At 42.8% G+C, this 24,591-nt stretch overlaps 2 protein-coding genes across 6 annotated transcripts in view; both read right to left on the bottom strand.

The window, feature by feature from the left end:
* Positions 1 to 887: 887 nt before the first annotated feature.
* LOC118207658 (RNA-binding protein 5) lies at positions 888 to 19,047 on the bottom strand. Of its 2 annotated transcripts, none has more exons than XM_035381449.1 (23): positions 18,932 to 19,047; positions 17,346 to 17,441; positions 15,588 to 17,217; positions 15,179 to 15,277; positions 14,933 to 15,002; positions 12,636 to 12,709; positions 8,713 to 8,787; positions 8,121 to 8,412; positions 7,670 to 7,827; positions 7,132 to 7,232; positions 6,844 to 6,913; positions 6,207 to 6,261; positions 5,909 to 5,982; positions 5,650 to 5,770; positions 5,459 to 5,556; positions 4,879 to 5,172; positions 4,117 to 4,269; positions 3,675 to 3,743; positions 3,233 to 3,454; positions 2,880 to 2,954; positions 2,633 to 2,718; positions 1,858 to 1,909; positions 888 to 1,767 (listed from the first exon to the last, which is right to left on the bottom strand). In XM_035381449.1, the coding sequence occupies exons 2-23, from the start codon at positions 17,390 to 17,392 to the stop codon at positions 1,675 to 1,677; spliced, it is 4,008 nt and encodes a 1,335-aa protein (XP_035237340.1). In that variant the 5' UTR covers positions 17,393 to 17,441; positions 18,932 to 19,047; the 3' UTR covers positions 888 to 1,674. The 2 variants fall into 2 exon arrangements, with proteins under 2 accessions (XP_035237340.1, XP_035237342.1); XM_035381451.1 differs by having other exon boundaries at positions 6,207 to 6,258.
* Positions 19,048 to 19,970: 923 nt separating this feature from the next.
* The window catches only part of camkva (CaM kinase-like vesicle-associated a), a 39,592-nt gene continuing 34,971 nt past the window's right edge, over positions 19,971 to 24,591 (bottom strand). For all 4 annotated transcript variants that reach the window (XM_035383321.1, XM_035383319.1, XM_035383320.1 and 1 more), the window contains exon 11: positions 19,971 to 24,220. In XM_035383321.1, coding sequence (XP_035239212.1) covers positions 23,942 to 24,220 — 279 coding nt within the window. In that variant the 3' untranslated portion in view covers positions 19,971 to 23,941. The remainder of the gene's footprint in view (positions 24,221 to 24,591) is intronic.

Raw genomic sequence — 24,591 nt, 5'->3', positions numbered from 1 at the left:
ACAATCCTAGATCCATTCCAATTTATTTTACAGCCAAATACCACCAGAGCATGAACTGCAATAGAAATGTCCCCTACTTTAAAAAATAAATAAATAATAAAATCCAACAAACATAGAACTTTGCTTCCACCTGGTGGTTAGAAGGTGAATTTGACTTATAACCACCCCCAAAATGCAACAAGATGAGCATTGTGTGCAAGCAGTTCCTCTACTTACATTCATTCACAGCCATTAGCACCAATAAGAATCACTGCAAAATATCTTCCTACAGAAAAGGTAACCTCTTAGAAATATCCACCAAGGCTCCAGGTTTCTCTCACATTTTTCAATGTCCAGCAATGCCAACGCCTTTTGCCGATGTTACAGTGCAATTGTATTACTGCAAATAGTGAAATGATCAAGATATTACAAGTAAATCAGCAGGTCTGGTCTTTGAAAAATGTACGACTGTATACAAAATATTACGATATAAAAGGAATCCCAAAACATACAATCTTTATGGTTCAATATTGAATTTCAACTGTAAAAATTTAAATAAACGGTTCCTATCAATTTCACAATCTAATAAAAAAGACAATCATAATAGAGAGTGTTTCAGTATAATAATCAAAATGCTTAAAGGACACTGGCTTAGCTAAGAATTTTCCACTTATGCAGGTTTCTGTATGCAGAATGAGGAATAGAGGAGTCGTTATCTAGACTCAGCATTTCCTTAGTAAGAAGCATCATTTTTGCACTTCTCAGGGGTTTTGTACATTGCATTCCACGTTTCCAGCTTTATAATAGCAAATGAAATGTATATTCTATGCTATTAAGAAGAATAAAATCATTGCGAACATCAGGTAACTTTGTATACAATGTATAAAAAAAAGACTTGAGAACCAACCTTGATTTTTTTCTTTTTTTACTAAAAAAAGTGTACACATAATATAGAGTACATTACATGTCCAGGAAAAAATGATTCAATGTAAAAATTCAATTTAGTTAAAATAACAAGAAAGAAAAAAAAACAAAAAACATTTTGTGCTGCAGAAGCCAGATGTTGGCCCAGGAGGCAGAAACAGTGGGCCTGGTACAGCTGGGCTGCAGGGTAAACCTCACAATACTAAACTTCAGCCACATCACAAACACGTGAGGACTCCACTGTACGCTACACTACACCTGTATTCCTAACACATTAATCGGAGCTGAAGGCAGTGGTTGAGTTGCGGAGGGGCCTGTGGACTGCTCCACCTGCCACTGGTCGAGTCCAGGAGTAGAGGATCTCTGGGTCCTCCTGTGCCACGGTGTGAGTCAGGCGCAGAAGCGGCGGCTCTCGAGACGTCATGGAGGCGGCTGCTGAGGGGCCCGCCCCTGACCCGGAGGGGCCCCGCTGTTTTGCGGTTACGCGTGGCACCCCCCCACGGGAGGTGAACCGTTCCAAACCACGCCCTTCTCCCCCCGTGGCCGCACTGGTCGCTGATCGGGGGCCCTGCTCCCGGGGCTGTGGCCCCTCCCGGTGAGAGATCAGTGCGGCTGCGGGGACTCAGGGGAGGAGTCCTGGAATGAACTGGAGCGAGAGCGACAGGCCGCGTCGAGCAGGATGTTTCAGACCCCAATGACAAGTGAAAGATTTCGACATGCGTACACAATCCCCAAAGCCCCGCCCTCGAATGTGCTGGACAGGACGTGAGGTCACTCCAGCTCCTTGAAGCGGGCGAACATGGCCTTGCGCACGGCCTGCTTGTATGTGGCGTGGTTCCAGACGACAGGCTCCTTCTTCTTCCTCTGAAGAACAGAAGAGAGAGGGGGATGAATTCCTGGCCGAGAGAAACCGATTCAGTCTTTAACTCCGACGACAGCCTATTGCAGCCTTACCTCCACTGGCTCTGCACCCAGTCCAGGCCGCTCTGAAGTCTTGTGCATATCTCTGAATGTGTGGAGGCAACCGGGAAACACAGATAAAGATGAGGCTTGGCAAAGACTCCCACACACAAGCACAATCATGCAGAAACCTGAGAATTACAGCCCTTCACACCTGCAGACATGATAGTTGTAGCCAGATATACCGCAAACATGGTAAAGCTGACAGTAACAGTGAAACATGCTATGTTCTCTCACACACAAAAAAGGTCTGTCTCAAATCTACAGTATCCAATACTTTAACTCTTCAGTTTACATTTTTATGTATGATCATGTGACACGCCTGTAACAAAAACATTAACTGATATGCATGTACAAGGGAAAAAATATTGTTTTATCAAAGCTGGCCTGCAACAGTAATGAACAAATCTTCAACCTAAATTGCGAAATTTAACCAAAATAATTAGGCACTATATCTGTCAGACTGCCAGCTGGGTGGGCTGCATTCAGCACAGGTCTTCTGATAAAGAATGACCTCCCACTATAGCAGAGAGCAAACATCCTGCGAAAGCTATTTTCAGCAGTGTGCTGCACAAGGCCTCAACTGGACCCACATCTGAGTTACATTTCAGGCTGGTCAATCTCTGGCAACTAAACCAGCAATTACATGGAATAGTGCCATCATAGTACAATCTTATTTAAATTCAAGTAAACTGTAATAATGAGAAAAAAAACATGATTTATGATGTACTCATAATTATGCAATTTAAAGAAAATAAGCTGAACTGACCTGGGAGCATTTGACCAGGAGTTCTGGTATTTCTTCCTCTTGACTTCTGGAGAGCCGCTGGAGTCTCTGGTCTCCCTGGAGCTCAGCTGGATGAAGAAAAGATGGACGAAAATATGAAGTTACCATATAAGACCATGTTGATCTTAGAAATATGAACAAAACACTGAAAACATGAGAAGGACATGGCTCTCAAGTGTACTCAATGACCACGAGTTAGAGGATTGTGGGAAATGGAAATGCACCTCACCTGTTTCTCCTGGTTCTCCAACGCTTCCAGTTCTTTCTTGGATCTCTTTATTTTCAAGTGGATCTCCATGTTTTGCTACCAAATCAAAAACAACAAAGTCAGATTCTCTTTTCACGCAACTTTTTATTTCATGCCACCCCATCTGAAACAAAGCCCAAAGCTTAAAGGCTTTCTATTTAATTTTGGAGAGAAAAAAGGCAACAGTGAAGAATCTGTGCCAGATGATAATGAGTTTGTAGAGATGGGAAGCCTGCTCTCCTGCTATACTGTTCCTCCACTAGGGGGGCTACAGTCTCTTTCACGAGGTAATGCAGACATGTAAAAGGCAGCTAGGAGCCTTTGGGCCGCAGTACCTTGTGCAGATCTGAGAGCTGCTGGTGGCGCACCAGCGCGTCCTTGTTGGGGAACTGCCTGCGGCACAGCAAGCAGGCCATCTTCTTCCAGTCCGTCAGCTTGTCCTCCTTCTCCTCCAGCTGGGGCTTCACCACCCGTGGGGCTTCATGCTTCTCCTCCTCTTCCTCGTCGCTGCCGGCCCCGTAGTCTGCCGCAAGCAGGCCCAGGGAGCCCATAGGACGCTGTGCGGGAGAGGGAGATCGAGGACGTGAGTCACGCTTCCAGAACAAGGGCATGATGTAGGGGCCAACTGTGCGCAGGCATGCCTGCTGCTGTGTCAAATGCCCTTTTCAAATGTATTTTGGCATAAAAGGTTTCTCCATTTAGGGTTTTCGGAATAGATAATGAGGCACAGGCACTACACCGAGGAGCCACCTTCAGTGTTCAAGATCAAGGGCTTACCTTTAAGCCCTTCTCCTCTTTTTTTGGTGGTGCCATGGGCTTCTTGAAGAGGTCATCCCCACCTATGCCCTGGATAAGAATCCAAAACGAATAGTGAGTATGGAGAGAGGTTTAGATTCAAAGGCTATGTTCAATCAGTTGAATCTAATTTTCAATTAGCTCAATTGGCTGATTGAGTAACTAAGGGGGCAATTAGGTTTTCACATGGGGGATATGGGTGTTTGATCATTTTTTTAATCAAAATTTTTTTATTATTTTGTGTTTTTGGCATACTCAGTCTCCCTTTTCTAATATCACATTTTAAAACTATTTTGATCTGAAACCATGTACGTAATAATACAGGAAATCATACAAGGGGCAAATACGTTTTCACAGCACTGCAACTGTGAGTCAGAGAACTCTCATCTTCATACCCCAGCGTGTCAGAGAACGCCCTGCTCACCTTCCTCTCGAAGATGGCGAAGGCTGCGTCGGCGGCCTTGGAGGACTTCCTGTCCTCAGGAGCTCCGGGGATCTTCAGAACCGGGGACGGGGCGCGGACGCTGTCCTTCTGCCGGTTCTGGATTTTGGCCCAGCGCTCCATGTCCTTCATGATCTGTTAGTCAATGGCTTTCATTAAATACCCACACTACTGTTTCATGCACACTGAAATGAGAAGCAAAGGTCACTTCTGAACATGCATCTGATCCTGTTATGCTAAAAAAAAACCATGCTCAGCTTTCTGCTTCAGTCAGTTTAGTGAATTGTAACAAGGATAACTTGAATTCCATTTTTTCCCTTACTGCCAGCATCTTCAATACAGGTTGAGTGTGAACTCCTACACTGTGAACATTCTCATAATGATGAATGTAGAACACTGCCTCTGCTGTATATTCCAGAGCAAATTCACACAGAAAGGCATTTCTTACAAGTTTGCTCACCTCCCCATTCTGAATGTGCTATTCACAAACCACCAGAGGGTGCAATTGCTATTTTAAGCCTCAGATCTCTTGGTGTGATAAAATGATACCATGCTAAGATATGCGACAAATGCTTAAAAAAATTCCTTAGCTTGCCAGCTCACGATGCAGACATAGCTGGCCGAAAGGAAGACACTGTAGGCTGTGCATTTCAAGGCCAAGTTCATAGCTATGCTTCACAACCACTTTTATACTTTTGCACCAAGAGAATATATTTTTGAGTGAAAAGGCTGAAAAGTTTCTACCTTGAATGCTGCCAGGCTCCTTGGTTTCTCCTCTTTCTCCTTCTCTTTCTCTTTCTTCTCCGGGCGAGCCGCAGCCTCCTCCTCTTCTTTCTTCTCCTGCCCTGGGTCCGTGACCTTCTTCCCGTCCAGCGGCCCCTCTGCGGTCTGCGCTTCGGGGGGCGGGGCCCCTGCCACGGGCACGGCGGCGTTGGCCGCGGGGGGCAGGGTGTCCGTGGTGTACCCCGGCACCGGGATGTAGGCCTTTGTCCCAGTGTCCCAGTACAGGTACTGCTGTGTCTGAGCGTTGTAGAAATACTGCGCGTCCAAGCACGAGCGTGCACACGCACCGACACACACACAGACACACACACACACAGACACACACACACACACACATACACATGCAAAGACAAATACAACACACACAAAATAAGAAACTGTGAGTATGTGACCACAAAAAATAAATAAATAAAAATTAACCCTGAAAAATCATGTATTTTATGAACCTAGTTTGCCATTGTCCTCGTGCCTTTTCATTACTGGGAAAGAAAGAAAGAAAAAAAAAAAAAAAAAAAAAAACTGATCTTGTGCAAGCACTCACCCTTGAGCTGGGGTCATAGTACAGGGTGGTCTGGGGGTCGTAGTAGAACCCAGACGTGGCATCGTACAGGTAAGTCGACATATCAGGAGTCTCCGTAGCTAGAGAAGTTAGCAAAGCATTTGTTAGGGGTGACAAGGCAGCAGTATATCACAGTCCCACAGCACTGCCGACATTCCCAGAATGCCACTCACCATAGTTATAGGTGTCGGTGCCTTCTGCTGTCGCTGCCAGTGCGGGCGTCGCCATGGACACCTGAGCGTCAGGGGCCTGGAAGGAGTGATCGATGGCAGAGGGCTCTGCGTACGGAACACCCTGAAATACAGCGAGGCCAAGCGGCGTGTCACAGCTTTTACTGATTTTGATGACAAATAAAGAAAGGTGTACCCTGTTGCAACAACGTTAGCGCTGACATGGGATAAATGACCCTTCCTGGGCTGACGGACGGCTTACCTGAGTCACGTTAGAGTTCAGCTGGGGCTCAGAAGACACAATGGGATCTCTGATGACAGGTAGCACTGGATCCCCTGAACAGACAGAGAGAAAACAATAATTACAAACAAAAATAAAATAATTATAATTACCAACATTCTGTTCTAGAAAAAAAAAAAAGCTACATATACTCTAATAACATGCAACATACATCTATGTACTGGATAGTCTGGTTAATCAAACTATTCTAACAAGTGCCTTCAAGGGATTTTTAAAAAACACCAACTGCTGTGAACACATCTAGAACCACAGCACCTACCTTGAATTACAGCTGGAGATGGCAGCAGTGCTGGAGCAGGCTGGGGGTAGTACTGCTGCAGAGGGAGGATGAGGCCCTGTTAGCATCTGGCACTGCAAACGTTTAGCCTGCATTTCGCATTCTAATCAAATTCACCCTTCATACACTTAAAGTGCTAAAACTAGCGTGGCTTAAAACCAAGAAACCAAGCAGGTATGCAATCATTTTAAATCACCTGATTTATGCTCGCCGTGAATTTTACAAGATGTTTTAAAGACAAACATTTGCTTAAATATAATTGACTTTCAGTGTAGTGCTCAGGGCTCATCTAAGCCTGCAAGGTGGAAGTACATTCTGAGGAACATAACTTTAAAAATAATTACAAAGGTACACAATTCACTCTCCAGTGAATAATGACTTTAATGTAGTGAGCTGTCCAATTAGTTACAGCAGAATAATCAGCACATTGATACTTTAAGTCCTGATAGTAGGCTGCTCCTGCAAGTCGTGCAAGTGCAACAGCAAGAAAGGACAAGTTCAGCTCAGAGTAAAGTGCTTTTTTTATTGGGCTTGCAGCTTTTGGAAATCAGGTATTTGAGCACTTCTCATGGCCAGATTTTTAAGGACTGTGGAAACTCAGCCGAAGGGAGGAACCTACCTCCATCATTCCAGCATCAGGGGGATACCCCAGGAGAGAGGTGTTGGATTGATCAAACTCTCTCCTGTAACTGCAACAAAAATGGTTCAGTTTTTAGCAATACTCGCTATCTGAAAGACAACCATTTAATGTCACAAAAAGCTAATGTACATTAGATTAACGTACACTAGCTTTTTGCACATTAGGGTGTGTAAGCACATTCATATGTATTAATTTTCAGTAGCCTCACCCAACCAGATATAAAGTTCAATAACACTCACAAGTAAGAGGATCGAGCGTTTTACTCACTTCTGATTTTTCAGTGGCTTGGCGATTTCTACGTAAACGCGAACTCCGTCAATCATTAGGGGTGGGGGCTTGGTCAAGATCTCCACCAGGCGAGCTACTTGCTGAAAGGCGACACACGCAGTACAAACTGATTACCGTATGATTCCCAAATGCTCTTATGACACAGCTGAAGTTTTGAATTTATAGTTATTACAGAAACGCAATATGATAATGAAATACATGCCCTAACCTGATATTCATAAGAGCTGGCACAGCTGGAAAACAACAAAACTAAACTTTTAACAGCAAAAAATAATAGAAAGGGATAGAATCTCACACAAGTAGTCTTGCCAGCTACATACTGCTTTACTGAAGGTGGTTAGCTAGTTAGATGCAAAACATGCTTAGGTTACTGTCAGCAGTGAATTCAGTGTTGAAGTAAAAATGGATGGCAAGCATTTTAACCAGCTGACTGATCTGAATCTATCACTACTTAACAGAAGAAAAATAGTTAAATCTGGATATGCTGTGCGGGCATGTGGCTAGCGCAGGTGGTCACCTCATGAGAGTCCATGTCCACAAAGCAGAAGCACTTGGCTCCCATGGGCTTGCCCCTGACCAGGCGGACGTTTCTCTCGTCCAGGTAGGCGTAGGGGTCGAGGGCTTTCAGGATGGTCTCCACTGTGGTGGTGGGCTTCACGTTCTTTATAATCATGGCTGCGTGCACATGAGAGCAGAACAGGATTCAAAAACACAACCTAATGCCCACCTGCAATTCATGTATTTGATGGGGTTTTTTCCCTCTAAGGGTGTTTGTAAGTGAAAATGATGCTTCTTAATTAAAGCAGCCCTGATGGACCTAGTGTAATGCATCCTATTCAATGTAATGGAGGGCCTAATAATGCCTGAACTGGACCCCTTTAAAGACTGCAGTGCAATGAGGCAGACCTAGGAACCCAAGAGGCTCTGAGACAAACCGACTGCCTTGGGCTTTTACGGTGCTCACTCACTCTTGCTCTCTTTAAAGATGGGGTCCATCTGCCGAGGGGGGTGCCGAGGGTGTCTGGCCCCCCAGGACTCTGCCTCCTGCTGCTGCTGTTGCTGCTGCTGCTGGTCCATCTGCTGCTGCCAGGCCTCCGGCGTCAGGTTAGAGCTCCGCTGCCACGCCCCCTGAGGGAGCAAATCAACAGGCGGCTTCTGCCGGTGCCCGTCCTGATTGGCTGTCTCGGGGGGCTGCTTCTTTGCTGTGCCGGGAGTGGGCAGCAGGGGCTCCTGGGGCTGGTTGTCCTTATGCACAGCCTCCTGTTGGCCAGTAAACAAGAGGCATTTGATGATCACTGTTGGTGGAAGATTGCATGTGAAATTATCTGATAGTGAAAAAAATGGGCAACGTTCAAAATGACATGCACAAACTATTTCTGTAATAACTGGGATGGGTAGAGGGCAGAGTGTGGATTTGGCAGCGCTCCCATTCTAGGGTACTGTGAGATGGGCGGGGCTCCCCTGCTCTTGGACTGTGAGATGGGCGGGGCTCCCCTGCAGGGATATTGAGAGATGGGCGGGGCTTGCCTGATGGGGACCATGGTGACAGTGCAGACTTACAGGAGCCTCTTTACTGTTCCTGTCTGGCTGGATGTATCTCATCAGTGCGGTTTTAGTGCCCACCTTCAGGGACCCCTGAAAAACAAGAGCAGCGTCATTTACACTCAGTCCATCCCTCAAAGGCTCAACATGTGACACACAGATTGCACCTCTTTGCTTTGTGACGATGGAGAGGTTCACGCGGGTAATCGCCATGGCAACGGTAGCCTTTGATCACAGTGTCGGTGAATGTTACCCGGACTGAAGGCATCTCCCCCCACCCCATAATTTTTGGGTTGGTTATGAAATATAAATTAGTCTCAATTATCGCTTCTCTAAATTCTGTATGTGATATAAACTAATCGTAATTATCGCTTCTCTAAATATGTTATATGTGATCTGAGAAAGTATCTCAAATCGATATTTTCTTATTCCCTGAACAAAACAGCAATGACGATCAATGCCCTTTTAACTTTGTACTATGTGCTTTCTGCACATTCTTTTTTTTTTTTGATTTGTTATGCAATGATAGCAATTTGCATTGAAAAGCAGTCCATAACTCTGTCATACTTTGAGAGTTGTGAAGTAGTTCTATGGATACATAGTTTGTACAATTTGGATTGGTCTGCAATTAATGCAAGAGGTATCCTGAGCGTGAAACAATGTAAAGGTATATTAGGTTAATAACACCATCTTGACTATTTGTTTCGATTGCCAAAGTAATTTTATACTGCATATTTTTGGACAAAAGTTTTTTTGCAAAAAAACATTTGGATTATGCGAATATAAAGGCACGTGCTAGCATGCAAGCTGGTGCCTCAATCTTAAAAACGGTATTTCAGACTAAACATATACTCTAACATGCAACTTTACTTTATACATACAGTTAGGCAGATGGCCAAATACCCCAGACAAGGAAAAATCTTTTGTATATTCTGAATCTGATTATGAAGCACTACTCGCGGTTCTGCATGGTCTACTTTTTTCCCATCTCAAAATTTAGGAGGACAATCCGAAAACAAAACAATGTAATAATGGCAAAATGAAAAATCTTGAATCCCCATTCCCCATTCATTTTCTCATTAAAGAGGAAGGAATGCAATTCAGCTTATTTTTGCTTCCTCCACAACAGACTGCCCCACGGCAACCACGGCGTGTTCTAGAAACCGGTGAACCGCATCATTTTGGAGGAAGAAAAATGGTAACATTGCATTTTAAACACACCTAATAATGAAAACAACATAACCCGATAAAAGCCTCAACATTTGATGTGTTGCGATTCCATATTTGAATACGAATGCTTAGAGAGGCATACGCCCCGAAACCAAACCAGAAACGTTAAAATGAAAGCACAGAAATGATCTCGGATGCTGATATAAAAACCATTTCCCCAGTAAATACAACCAGGATTCTTTACCAGTTCATTGGGAACTCCCATTATATATTCCAAATTATATCCCATTGAGATGTGTTACTTTTCCACAACTGATTAATGAGGACTTGTTCCCACAGCATGGAAAGAGAGACAAATGACCCCTTTTAAAGCCATGCATTCGCTCTCAATAAATCTATTACGCAAAGAGTGGCGATTTGTCATAATCAACCAAATCCCCAAAGGCTGAGCACAGAGACTGTGTTTGTTTCAATAACGTACCTATGAGCTCCTGTTATTTTCAGAAGAGTCCATATACCTCCTTTTTGCACCAGAGGCTCTGATCCAAAAGCATTTCCATAACATGCCAAACGGAACTTTTTAAATGAATCACAATATCATCCGATTCCAAATGAATGTTTGCCACCATACATAAACCACTGAAGCCACAAATTGCAGAAAAGTAAATCGAACACACTGTAATTTTATTCTGAGAGACCGTGAGTTGGCTCCCAATTGCTTCCAGCTTGATTTGAGCGTATCCAATACAAGGCCACCGAAACAGCGGCAATGGAACAGACAATAAGCGGCGGGAAAAGCTGAAGTGCTGACAGGACTGATCATTCACAGAACCTGATCGGAGAGTTCCTTGGAAGAAGGCAGCAGATATTCTAATAGTTTTAAAGACAAGAATTTGGCACCCAAAGAGAAGATGGACGAAGGTGCTCATGTCAAGGGAAGCCAGGAGAAAGTCATCAAACTGCTGCATGAGACATGAGAGAGCTCCTCAAGCAGGAAGAGCAGTTCATCTTGCGCCTCTGGCAGTGGGCTCAAGACACAAGAATGCTGCTGCCATCAGGAGAATGAGAAACAAAAGACATTTTGGAGCGGGGCATGCGAACGCCCCTTCGGAATGGAGAAAAATCCAAGCAAAACAAGCAATGTGTGCTGTGCAGAGGACTGGAGTCCTAATGGTTTGAGGGTAATGCCACCAGACCACCAGGAAGGTAACCTAGACTGGTCTCGTGACCGTAATGCACTTTTAGAAGAAAAAAACCTGGGAGAAAAACGGAACCCGAGGGTGGTACTGAGAAGAAGCAGGAAAGTGAGCCCTGCCCGTCATCTATTCGGGGGCAAGCTCCAAAGTGGTCTTCTTACCCGTACAAGGACTGATTTTACTTCACATGCTCTCTCAGCAGAATCTCTCACGAGGGTGGGAATGTTGCACATTTCACTCTTTCGTATATAGATTTTCAGCTGGTTTTACACTTGAACAACTTGCTCAAGGGAACAGTAACAGCAATGAAACCCATTACTATCAAGCTCATAGTTCAATGAACTCTTTCTCCAGTCTCTAATATCGATTGCTAACCATATATTCAGACTGGTTCATCCACAGTTCACATAAATGTACTCAAACCAAACAGCTTCCCAGAGTATCCAATCAACAGCTGCGCAAACAATTTTCCAAAAAAAGGAAAATCATCAATGCCCTTCAAAATTCCCTACCACTCCTTGCATTTTTGTACAATGTTACTGTAACAAAGAGGCCCTCTTTCTTAGCATTCTTAAAATGTTTACTTCATGACTCAAATAACTTTCTCAAATATGCATCATCAGGAAGTAAAAATCTTGAGCTGCACTAATTTCCATCACCATACTGTATGAGGCTATAAATTAAATAACATCAGAAAGGATCTTTCTATCTGAACGACACTGACACAATGAATAAATCAAATGAACACGGAGCATAAAGCATCAAACATTCCTCAATACCCTCAGGCTTTGAGGTTCTCTCGGTGTATGCAAACATTTCTCGTCACTCTTATTCCGCAGAACAAATTCTAATCAATATATCAAACAAGCCGTACTGCAGTTCATCATATAGAAGACAGCTCACTGCACATTCAGGCTTAAAACAAATGAACAACATTAAATATGTTGCCACACCGTAATCATCTAATTAACTTATCCTAATGCATGCCCCTCAATGCTCCCTAACAAGACACACTTAAGTTCACTCTTAAAAGTATGCATGCCAATTTAGAAAAAGACAAACCTCATCTGTACTTCAAAAATAAATCCCACATGCTTTCAATGTACTCAAGATGTCTTTGAGAATGATTCCATTTGCTTTTAACAATTCACGTTTCAAAAAGAAGAGAACAGTAGTACTTTGGAGAACAGGAATGCACATCAACGGTGACTCCAAATACTGGTTTCTCTATATATTAGAAGCAGAACGCCCTAGAAAAAACCACTAATTTTTACGAAACCACCCAAACAGAAACGATCTGACTCGTACAACGCCTCAACAAGGTGAGCTACAGTATGCCACAACCCCTTCGAAAAAGCATGAGCTGCAGGCCTTGCATCGACACCAGAATGAACAGAATGGACCTTACACGTCCCGCATCTCAAAATGAGACTTCACCCCTTCCCCAGTGAGCCCTTAAAGGCACATAACAACAACCCGTTCCCAATCAGTCCTTCCCACACCAGTCCACCCCCCAGCCCAGGCCGTCTTCCTGTCCGACGAGACAGCAGTTGTAGAGCGACGAGGAAGGGCCACCTGGTTGGACTCCATGAAGTGGACTGCATCCTCGAGGTTTAAAAACTCCACATAGGCCGTATCGTAGCTGTAACCTGGGGACAGCATTTAAAATACAGATGGATCTGTGTTAGTCAATGCCAGTGAAGTGAACAGTTGCCAAATTCAATGAAAAAAAAAACAACAAACAAAAACAAATACAGAACAGCATATACAATGAGAGGAAAGAACAGTTTATTGGCGTAGAAGTCGTATACTTCGTTTTAACAGGTTGGCGAAGGCAATATGACCTGAACGAAAACGATCAAACCAGATGAACCACCCACCCCTTAGCACATCAGGATTTTCTGTTTCAGTCAACCAGGCTAACTGGCCTCACATCGTTTTTTTCATTAGACACATCACAAGCCTGCTAAAGCCACAAAACATCGCATTTGCACCAGCTAAAGAATAAGCAGTCTTCATAGCTACAGCATCCAATCTATTTCCACCTAAACCCATAAACAATAAGCCCATAGTCCATTATCCATGCATGTCAGTGTGGTGGATATTGCTGCAATGTGACTATGCCCGCTTCCCAGATCACATCCCATGCCAATATCAAGCCCACTGCAAATAGAGTTCGGAGAGCGTACAGAAATGCACATCACTCAAACTTTTGAATGGAACTGGCGATTGCCCGACCGGTTTCGAAACCTCATTACGGTCATGCACTCGCAAATAAAAGAAAAGCTATGCAGAAACTTTGAAAAAGACACTCAAAGTGACTTAAAATTGTATGATACCGGTTTTATTCTGCAGTATCTTCTTAACTGGCAATGTGATGCTATGGAAATATATAGATATAATATTTTTTACAGTGACAGTTCAATTTCGGAAATGAACACTTTGAAACTAATCAAGATAAAGCTGGATTCAAACCTAATTTGAATAGGCTGATCTGGGACATTACAATATGTTAGTCCTCACTGCCAAAGTTTTTGAAGCACTACTTTAAAGGGTTAATAAACCCTGAATATGGCTGGCAAGCATGGCAACTGTCCTGGTTTTAATGGTTTAGTGGTTTTATCTACCTAAACCATGCAAGCCGAATTATTTTAAATAATTATATGTTTCATTTTTACAGTATTTTTCAAACTATCTAATATTAATAGCGCTATATTGTTTTTTTTTTTGTTTTTTTAAAGTCAGTTGCAAATGGCACAACTGAATGGAAGAATGAAGAACAAGTCAAAATATAAACAAATTAAAAAAAATATTTAAAAATTGCCATGTGGTTTAAGGACTTGCAATCCACATTCAATCAAAGGTGGTTCCACTGTATGACAGCCATGAACTGTCACATTACTCTGGTAACTGGAAAATGTGCATATTCGCCTCACTTCTGTTACTTTTCTTTTCTTTTTTGCATTAGCTAGCCCTATATTTCTTCAATATATGAAACTAAAGGAGCTTTAGTCAATGTTACGTTACATAAATAATGCTATGATGATATAAAAAATATTCCTAGCTGCCTGTAAAAAGTGAATGGTTAATTCAAGCCTGCAGAACCTCTCGAATGAACAGAAAAATAATGGCACGGAGACAGTGCCCACTTTCTCTTTTATTTCTAAAGGATTAAGGCAGAGACTTGTTGCTGCACTATCAACTTGTATCTCACAGAGGTGGCATCTACACACATGCCAAAAGAATGTGGTAGCTGATATAGGTCTCAAAATGAAAAGGAGTGCCCATATAGCATGAAGAAAACTGCCATCGAATGGCTTTATAAAAGATGAAGAAACCGATGTCAAGAGTACCAAACTATAAGGCAGTGATAAAGCTAATGCAGAAGTCTGCATGAACCATGACGAACACATACTAATTTTGTCAAAGGTTTGAGATTTCAGCTGGACAGAAAAACATAACAGCTCCATTGACGAGAATACAATAAGCAGAGGGAAAAGTGGCTTAAGAACAGTATACAACTGCTTTGTGGTGCGTCTTCGTTGGCACTAAAAACGTATGATCCCGATTCCAGTCACAGTTGATAAACTGCTGTTTTTTGAAAACTTTCTCATCGTCACTTCACATACAGCAGTTTTGCGGAAGTTCACATCTGAGGATGTTGGACGAGGGGGAAAGACAGAGCAGCTGCTCTTTTCAGGTACGCCCGGTTTAGTGTCTCAGGTTCCTTGCAACAGTCATGCCGACAAGGTTTTGGTATTCGACCCCTCTACGATCGGCAGTTGGCAAGCGTGCGATTCGAGGTTTGTTCAGCGAAATGGACTGTATATTGCATTGCTCGTATCATTTTCTCATCGGTAGCGCTCTCTCACCTGGCACAACGTTCTTTATTTTCATGCCCTGCATGGGGACGCCATCACGGACTGCAAAAGCACCCAGGATCTACAAGAGAAAAATTATAATCAGCCACTTTATCGCCTAGAATGCAGGTGGAACATACGTTTATGTTTCAGAGGGCAATGTAGTCAGCATAATGAAATTCCCTGAAAAGCAAAAGGGCGTGTTCTCCAGTAAGTCACAGAGATGCATGTCATAAGCAAAACTCGGGTCGTTCATACCTGTTCCATAGTGGCGGTTTTGGGAATTCCGGTAATGGAGATGGTGTTTGAGACCTCCTTCTTCACAGAAGCACTCCTGTAATCTTGATCCTTTGTGAGCTAAGTTATATGAGAAGATAAAAGGAAGCAAAACAATCCGAATGCTGCTCCTTTAAAAATACTATGAAATTTGAAAGCTAATGGCTCAGTACAATATCTTAGAAAATTTGATACAAATAATTTGTGAATGAAAACAAACATTATAATGTATGATTTAAATGAATGCATACTTTGTTACCTTATTTGGTATTGTATTGGGTTTATTTCTTTTTCTCCAAGAGTCAATTTCACTTCACATAATACAGTTTGCCACAAATTGCTATAATTGGCTACCATGTTCTGTGATTATTGAAAACGTTCAGTAACAAACCTGAGAAGCTGGATCATTGAACCTCTGGGGTGGGACTGGCTTTGATTCCTTCAAAGGCTTTTCTGTTCCTGGCTGATCTCTGCGCTCGTAGTCGAAGGCGCGACCTGAGCCTGTTCTGTAATCAATGTCTCTGTAGTCCTGGTCTCTACAGTCACTGCTGCTGTTGTCTGGGAACTCCTCCTTGCCTCCCTCTTGTCCTGGTTTGCTGAGAATGTCCTTTGGTTCCCCGAAGGGTGGGTGACCCTCTGGGCCCCCGTGGTCTTGACCTATCTGGCTCTTCCCCTGGGCAGGATCTGGACCTCTGAGGAAGGGAGACCTGCCTCGGGGTGGTGCGTTCTGGTTCTGTTTGGGGTCCGGGTCTCTGGGCCAACGCTTAGCCTCATTCTCTCGGTTGGGAACATTCAATGGAGGAGGCTCCATGTGTGGGAGGGGGGGCTCCTGTGGACCTCTGCGGCCAAATGGAGGCACATCTCGACCGGGAAAGTGATCTGGGGGAGGGTTCCTCTCCCAGCCATGAGTGTCCATTCCCTCTCTTCCAGGATGTGGAAAGCCAAAGGATCCATCTTTTTCCACCGGGAATTCTGAGGGTTGCCTTTCTCTTCCGGGGAAATCCGCAACCTCCCCAGAGCCAGGGTCACCTTCCCTGCACCGGGGCGGGGGAAATCGTTCCCGGCCTTTCGGGAATGGGGGTGCCCCCTTCATATGCGGCGGGAAGGGCCCTCGGTCCCTCATATCCCGGCCATGCCACTCGTCCGAATGAGGCTTCTCTTCTCTGCCTCGGAAACCCAAAGACGGCTCCCTTTGTTCTTGAAACTCCATGTCTCTGAAGTTTCCTTCCCCACCCCTGAACTTGGGTCTGTTCATGGCCACAAAATCTGGGGGCCCATCGGGTCTTCCTCTTGCATCCATCGGAACCCCGTCGTTTTCCCTGAAGTTCAGGGGAGATCTCTCCCTTTCCCTGAACTCACCTGAAGGTCGAATACGGTTTCTGAAGTCCACATCGGATTCAAATCTTCCCCTGGGGGTCAGCGGGGTTCCACCCCTTCTATCAAAGTCCATCATCTCCCTCTCTCTTGGGGGCATGTCCATGCTGAATCCGTCTATGTCTTCCATACCCATCCGGGGCCGCTCTCTGTCACGCATGTCTCTAAAGCCCTCATCTCTATTGCTAAGGTCCATGGGAAGCCGTCTGCGAGAGTCCATGGGAGGCTCGTTGAATCCTGGCATGTCCATGCGGAATCGTTCCCTTTCTCGACCCCCCATAAATGCATCGTTGGGCTCTCTCAAGCCTCTGGGGTTCATGTCCCTCCCGCTGATGTCCAAAGGGTGCCTGCCAGGCCCCATAAAGTCTGGAGGACCTTGCAGTTTGTTTCTCATTTCCATATCAAATCGCCTCCTCATGCCAGCATCGCCCTCCTCCCCTGGCCTGAAGAAGTCCCTGGGCGGTTCTCTTCCCCGTATGTCTAAGGGTTCCATTTCCCTCGGTCTCATTTCGGCGGGACGGTCAAACCGCCTCATGTCCATTGGGGGCCTATCAGGAGGCCTATGGCCCATAGGCTTCCCATCTCTTCCTCTGAATTCTGGTGCAGGACATTCTCGGCCTTCAAACATCTCCCCCCGAGGGTCCCCACTACAAAAAAAACAAACACTGTTACACCCTGACAGAACACGGCTAAATCCTCACCCATGCTGATTCCTACACACTGACTGTATTCTTAATAAGATCCCGTTTTTTTTTTCTTCTGAGAAGTTCCTTACCGAAAGGGTGGACCTCCTCGTGGACCAGGTCGAGGACCGTCCCACATGATCAAGTGTCTGCCGGGAAGTTACCAACACCTGCAGGTGGTGTTTACGCTGTCAGAAACAAGAAATTATACAGTTTAAGAGCACAACACCAAATATATAAATCATACCAGACGTTTAAAAATATTATATTTTTTGATAAGAGGGACTGAAGGTTGTGATTTTCTTTGGGACTGTTCTCAAGGTCTTAACCAGCTGCTGACTGAAACTACAGACACTGCAGCCCTCCAGGACTAGAGTTTGACAACCTTTGTTTTAGGGCAAGCTAGATTCACAACGTTTCACATGTTCATGCATATTGATATTGATCTGGCACACTCAAATGCATACTTACAATTATTTTGATTACAGCTTGCAGCCAATTAGCAGTACCCTCGAAAGTTCGGTATCAATAACCATTGACATTGATTTCAAACGCAGACAAACAATTGAATACGCAGAAATCACATAATGGGCAGAAATAAGAACTAGGTAGCCTAACTAGTTAGCCAGCTTCACAGCTCTACTGTGCACGCGCTGTATTTGTGACACCAATACGCTTAGGATCTTTCAATGGAATGGAACATGACAGATCACCAAAGTTAACTAGCTTTTATTACACTAAATTAAGTCACACTTGGTTGCTGTTAAAGTGGGTGTAAAGACGGGACAGAAAACAGTTAAAATAACCACAAATTATCGCAGAGGAATGAATCCTATAGTCCGGTAATAAACTGAACTTAATCCGCACATAGAAATAGACGGAAATGTTGAGACTGATATAAGTCAATATTGCAATGCATTTGATTTCTCGTACTGTTGCGGATGCGTAATACATAGTATAATAACCATATAAAATGCAGTCTGAAGGTTATCACATTTACCGTTTACAATAATTTCAATAATTTTAAACTATAGGTAGTAGCCAAGATAGTTGCATTTTGTAATTCGCTTACAATCCATTTCGCTAGTGTTATATTTAGCTGCAAAAACTAGTCCTTAGCTGGCTAGCAAACAAATATGTCACGGCACTTGGGTGGACGTTCGAACTAGTCCGCCCTTACACGGTCGCGCTAACGATAACTAACTAGATAGCGTCACCCAAACTACTTCATCGATTTTATAGCTAGTTAGCCGCAATATTGTTAACATAAGCTTGCTAGCAGGCTAGCTAGCATAATGCATTTTCAAGGTCCAAAAAACAATTGTCGCAAACTCGTATCTCATATATGTTGATGGATATAATTAGTTCACAATCAAACGATAGTATTATAAACACATAAGCAAAAAATTAAACTCAAATAATCGAATCGTTTCATGTTCATTTGTAGCAATAGCTAAGGACGATAGCTAGCTGGCTACCATTACGTACAAGCCACCACCAGCCTCGTTATCACCGTACATTTAAGGGTAAGGCTACCTATGCTACAGCGAGTTAGATTATCCGTCATCTCTGGATGAAGTGGATTTCAAAATAATGTAATATTTAATGCACACGAAAGGCTATTTCATATTTAGAAAGTCTGTGTAATTTCAAAAAAGCGAGCAAATAAGGGACTCACCTTTTTCTTCCTTTCACCCAACCTATTCTCTAAAAATGGAGTGACTGTGGAAAAAATGGAGACCGGCGGAAGTTCCGAACATGTCACTTCCTAAAACTAAAGGCTGATAGGGACTGTAGTTCAGTATGACGCGTTGACATCATTTGTATTCATCTTTTTTAATTACTTTCTTTGGACGAAAGCCTTTATTTTATTAAGAGCTGAATACTGGTAGCCCGCGTGCCCACGGTGTTCAGCTCAGTTCTAAGGCTAGTTGTTCCAATCCCTGGGCTGTTAGCGCTTGTCTTGGTGGGATAGTACCAATTGATGTTGTCAGGGTTACAGCTACAGTAGGCAGAGACTTGATCAGGGTCATCAGGTGGGCATCATCCTTCTTCAATGTTTCATTGATGAGCTCACTATATCTCCAGAGGACTCAATCGTGCAATCTGCATAGGATCCTAGATTCACCCCTTCCATACCTTCCTCTCTTCCTGGTTGGTTATTTTGGGACCCAACTGGGGTCCTTCCTCTTTAGCTAAAGCCAATAACTGCCCTTTTCAGCTGCTTCAGAGCGGGACTTTGTGACTTTCGCCTGGGCCTGGCCTTAGATCCCCTCCTCTTTCAGGAGTCTGGTCGTGAGTTTGCCACAAAGCCTCTACAGCCCCTCGACTCGGCACACACTCCGTACACGCCCCACGGCCTCTGCTGCCAAGTTGCCATACTGCAACTTCCTGTGTTCACACACCTCATCTGTATGCAAGTGTGTGTGCGTGTGTCTATGTATATTACATTACATTTATTTGGACGCTGTATTTATAATTTATATACATTTATAAAAGCAGACGCTTTTATCCAAAGCGACGTACAAAAAGTGCATTTCATGGTCATAGACAACTACTAAACACAGGTTCAGTAAGATACAATACTTATTTTGTACAGCTATTTCTAGCCAGCTATTCTAGTATATCTACTACTTCCTTCATGTGACTGCATCCCTGATGAAGACCATGTTCAGGAAGCAACCAATGTTGCTTCCTGAATAAACCACAAAGGAGCATTTTCTTGTGCGCAGGTATTCTTTATTCTAACATTTTTTAAGACCATCAAATTTATAATTTCAGTCAAGGTATACATAGCTTACAAATGAGAGACAGGACCCCAGGATCCAAGAAACAAACACATTTACAGCACATAAGTGCATGGAGAAATTAGAAATGAGTACGCTTGATAATATGTACAGTACAACTGAACGCAGTGAATACACTGAATTAAAGCATTGCTTTGTATAGTTCTAAAACACAGTCATCTGTTGCCACCATTGCTGTGTATAAGCACTGTGAAATAAATGTTTATCAATAGCTTAACTGAAAAGTATTGATTGTATTGCAGGTTTTCCCAGCCACATTTACGTTTTCATTCAAGTCTACAAACTCACTCCTGACACAATAAATATATGAACAGTATATCCTTTTAACACTGACAAGAAACAACCATGAATGGACTGCATAATGCAGGCTAAAGAATCACATATCATTGGTGTGGGCGGTAGCCTTGGGGCCTTAAATGTTTGTAACATATTATTATTATTATTATTATTATTATTATTATTATTATTATTATTGTTGTTGCTTCATTTTTTATAATTTTATTATTATTTTATTGAAGGCTCAGCAGGTCCTCACCTTTAAAGTTAGTATATTTCTAGTAATCCTGAACTGCTATCTGGCTAGACAACCGCAGAATAGGAGAGGCTGGGGCAGAAATTCAACTTGAATTGAGTTTAAAATTAAAGAACTGTGCTGTCATTCCCACCTCAAGGCTAAACTATACAACACCTCCAGACATGTACTGTATTCCTGCACAGAATAAGAATGATAAAATACAAAAAAAATTTTTTTAATTCAGATGAAAAAAGTGGATGTGGTATTATACTAACTTCCTCTTCAGAAAAGAAACAGCAACTGATTTGATGGGAACACGAGGTTTTTGGCCCTAGAGTAATGTTAAATTCTTCATAATCTCACAGGACACCATCAACACATTGTTTCAAAAAATATTGCAAAGTTATGAAGTGACACAGCATTGTGTCATTTCCACTATGGGCTAAATCTAGTGCTTGAACTTGGCCAATTAGTTATGTTTTCCTTGGTTCTATGTACCAACAAAGTATACAGGGAACACTGCCCCCTGCTGTGCAGGAGTGCAAAAGGCATATGGTGTAGTAGGGCTACAATAAAACACCATGGTCTACTGCTAAAGTTGCACACCACAAGTTCCAGTGAGTGCTTAAGTTCTAAGATTGAAGTTTTGTAAATGTAAATTTGACAAAAACAATCAGTGTAATTCAATAGTTGTGTGATATGTCAGTCTTGATTGTCTCAAATTCTGCAGTATGTGTCAGAGTAGCTTTTGGTGGTGTCATTTGTGATTTGAAATCATTTTATTATGCTGTGATGGCTGATATTGGGCATGAGACTGTTTATACCACAACTGTTTCCCAGCCTGGTATAAAGGCACAGCCTGCTGTGCCCTTTGAGAGAGATACATGTGGACAGAGCCATTGTGTAGGCTGAATTATCATGGCAGAAACCCCAATCAGCAATCAGGTTAATGTTTTTGTTAGCAAGATGTATTTGTTCCTTGTATTTTGTAGGAGAGCATAGCATGGGTAAGACAAGAGCCAGGAGGATGACTGGTGTGACCTGAACAAGCGAAGTCAACATTTTAAGCAGTACAACACTCAGCATCACAGTTTCTCAGCAATAGCAATATTGCTCAAATCAAACAATAATGGTAGACTTTGGCACAACCTAAATATTGATTTATTTCCCATTTCCACATTAGTAAAAATAAGAGGGCACTGGAAAACAACCAAACAAATATTTGTTGCTATTAATGTCACTTGAAACTGTACAAACCTTAATGACAAACTAAATAAACACAGAAAATGGATAGCGACAGCTGACAACTCTTGAATCTCTTTAGCCCAGGCAAATAAGCTGTTATTGGCTTTTCTCACTTTTCACAGAAAGTTTTAACAAAGACAAGAGAAAGAGGATGGCTTTCAGTGTTGTTCTTCACACAGTAGTCAGCTAGTGCACGGCAGCAGGACAAAAGGAATATATTTTCCTTCTGCGAATAGTGTTATTTTCTCAAGGATAAGACCAGAGGAGTAGCTAAGAAATATTTAAAAATGTGAGAAGATTCATTTCAGGACAAGCAGCTTTCAGGAGGCACAGAGACACGCTCAACACACAGGAGTTGTTGGAAGCGTTTGTACAGAGGGAAAAAAGAAGGGAGACATCTGCTGGATAAAGACTTCCAAGCTGAGCCACAGCTATCATGGCATGGCACAGCATTCACACAATGTTTCCATAATATTGCAAGTGTTTAAAAGAAATTACTACAAAATCACAATAGTTCACATTAAAGAAGAGAGGTATTATTGTTCCTAGTAATATATGTCATGACAAAAAATGTATAATTGTCAAGGAAACTTGCCTATTTTGTAAATGCGAATTTACAGGGTTTGTAATATGTGCATATGTTACTCATATTTTTCATACATTATATATATATATATATATATATATATATATATATACATACTGTATGACATATTCTTACTGTTAAACTTTTTTTAAGTTAGCTTAGATTTTTGCTAATAGTTAAAGAAAAAAATACTGTGACATTCAGCATTCCTTTATTGACAATTCTGATTCAGAACGAAATGAATGTCACATGAATATATAGACATATTAGAGAGAATTTATCTAACAAAATATAAAAACAGACTCTAACACTTGTACTACTGTTTGACATGTCCAACATAGACGGCTGTGTAAGGCAAGGAGTGAGCTGAAATCCTAATCCAGCAGATGCTCAACACAACGTGAAGTCTACAGAAAAGGTCAAAGCACATGCCAGTTAGGCTACGACTACAGACATTTCTATTTACAGCAGTTTGTACTTATAGAGCCATGTGTTTTTTTTCTTAAAGAGCTGTTGGTGGAGATGTGCCAGGCATAAAAAGCATAAAAAGCACACACTGTTTAGTAAGTCAAACTCATCAGAAAATAAAAATTGATGCTTTAAATTAACAAATACACAACAATAAAAAGCAAAACTCTGTTTCTATTTTCTAACAAAATTCACTAAGGAAGGACAGCTGAGCTTCTATTATGTCTTTGAATGCCAATGGCTGCTCATCTTTAGGGTAAATATTTACATAATGTGGGACCAATGCATAAGAGTTTGCTCTGTGAAAATGTCCCTTGTTATGAATGCTGTTACATTTTATCAATTCTTTTTAATAACAATGCTTTTGTGTTGACATAATTCAAAAAGAATGCTCAAGAGCATTGATCGTGAATAATTGTTTTTATCCGCATCCCTTTTGTCCATGTGAAAAAGGGTATATACCAGAGAAAGACCAATACCTTAGCACAGCAATCTTATTCTACTCAATATGTAAAATATTTCACAAAGAAACACGCGGCTATACTATTCGAGCTGGACAGCAAATGCTGCTATTCTAGCTTAAGACAGAAGTCTTTAGGAACACTAAAAGGTAGTAAGCTCTAATTTATAATGTGTGCTAGGGTAATTATTCCTGAATTAAGGTCATACAAGGAAAAGACTATGTTCTCCAGTTCAGCGTTTGGGTGCATGCCAAATGAAAAAAAAACAGGGGAGGGCATTAATTTGTCATCTGCAAGCAGAAATCAAAGAGCAGGCAAGGTTTTACTGTATACTGCCATCAAGGAGGAAGGCATGGGGTTCGGTGAGGGAAGGTTAAGAAAGAGAACACCTTTAGAAAGATTGTAACAAGGTGATCAGACCTTCAGAAAGAGCCCAGTTACAGGCCAGGCGACAGCTCAGGAAAGAAAACAGGCTCTGTAAGCCCACACTGCGCTAACACTGCAAGTGGGAAGCTAAGCGGTTTCAGCATCATCATGCCAGTGGCTTAATATACACGGTGCAGGGTGGGGGAGGTGGGTGGACAGGTACACAGGGGGATGGAGACGTTTAACCATTCTGTTCATCCCTGGCTTCTGTGGTCGGTCGAAGCGGCGCTGGGGTCTCTCCGTTACACCGCATCGAGGGATCCTCATTGGCCATTGAGCTTGTAGGCGTGTTCTCAGGCTGGGTGCTGGGGGCAGTGGGAGGGTCCGCGCTGGCAGCAGGTTTGGGAGCGACGCTCGGAGCCACGATGCCAGCTGGGGCCCCTGACGCAGGGCTGGCGGCTGCTGAGTCACTTTCAGGAGCCCTGAGCCTCTTCATTAAAGTTGTGACCCTGACTGCTTTCTGTAAAATGCAGTCAGAGAGCATGTCAAGGATATTGGAGGTTTCGGGTCAGTCAAGTCTGCATTTATGCCTTTATCCTCATCTTCCATTGCATTGCTGTAGACTACCGAAATTAGCAGTAAGCGCTAGGCAAAGCGCAAGACTCTTAAAGGGAATGTAAAGAAATTGTTTGATTGACAATTAATAAATCTGGCTGCACCAGATAATATATTCAGTGTACCCCAGCCCTGTTTCCAGGTGCACCATGCATTTTGCGCAGTGCACTCCATGGCTCTGGTCCTGAAAATGCTAGAAAATACTGCACCATTCACTGCGCCCATGCACAATGCAATGTTGATTCCGGAAAATAGAGCCTAAAAGTGTTTTCCAGC

The sequence above is a fragment of the Anguilla anguilla genome, chromosome 11, assembly GCF_013347855.1.
Source record: "Anguilla anguilla isolate fAngAng1 chromosome 11, fAngAng1.pri, whole genome shotgun sequence".
Taxonomy (NCBI): Eukaryota; Metazoa; Chordata; class Actinopteri; order Anguilliformes; family Anguillidae; genus Anguilla; species Anguilla anguilla.
Note: the sequence above shows the minus strand (reverse complement) of the source record. Positions and strands in the feature narration are given on the sequence as shown.

Coding starts and splice junctions, on each gene's coding strand:
- LOC118207658 (XM_035381449.1), bottom strand. CDS start 17,392: ATGTGGGACGGTCCTCGACCTGGTCCACGAGGAGGTCCACCCTTTCG. Junction 6,914..7,131: donor AAGCCACTGAAAAATCAGAA/GTGAGTAAAACG, acceptor TTTTTGTTGCAG/TTACAGGAGAGAGTTTGATC. Junction 5,771..5,908: donor TGAACTCTAACGTGACTCAG/GTAAGCCGTCCG, acceptor GCTGTATTTCAG/GGTGTTCCGTACGCAGAGCC.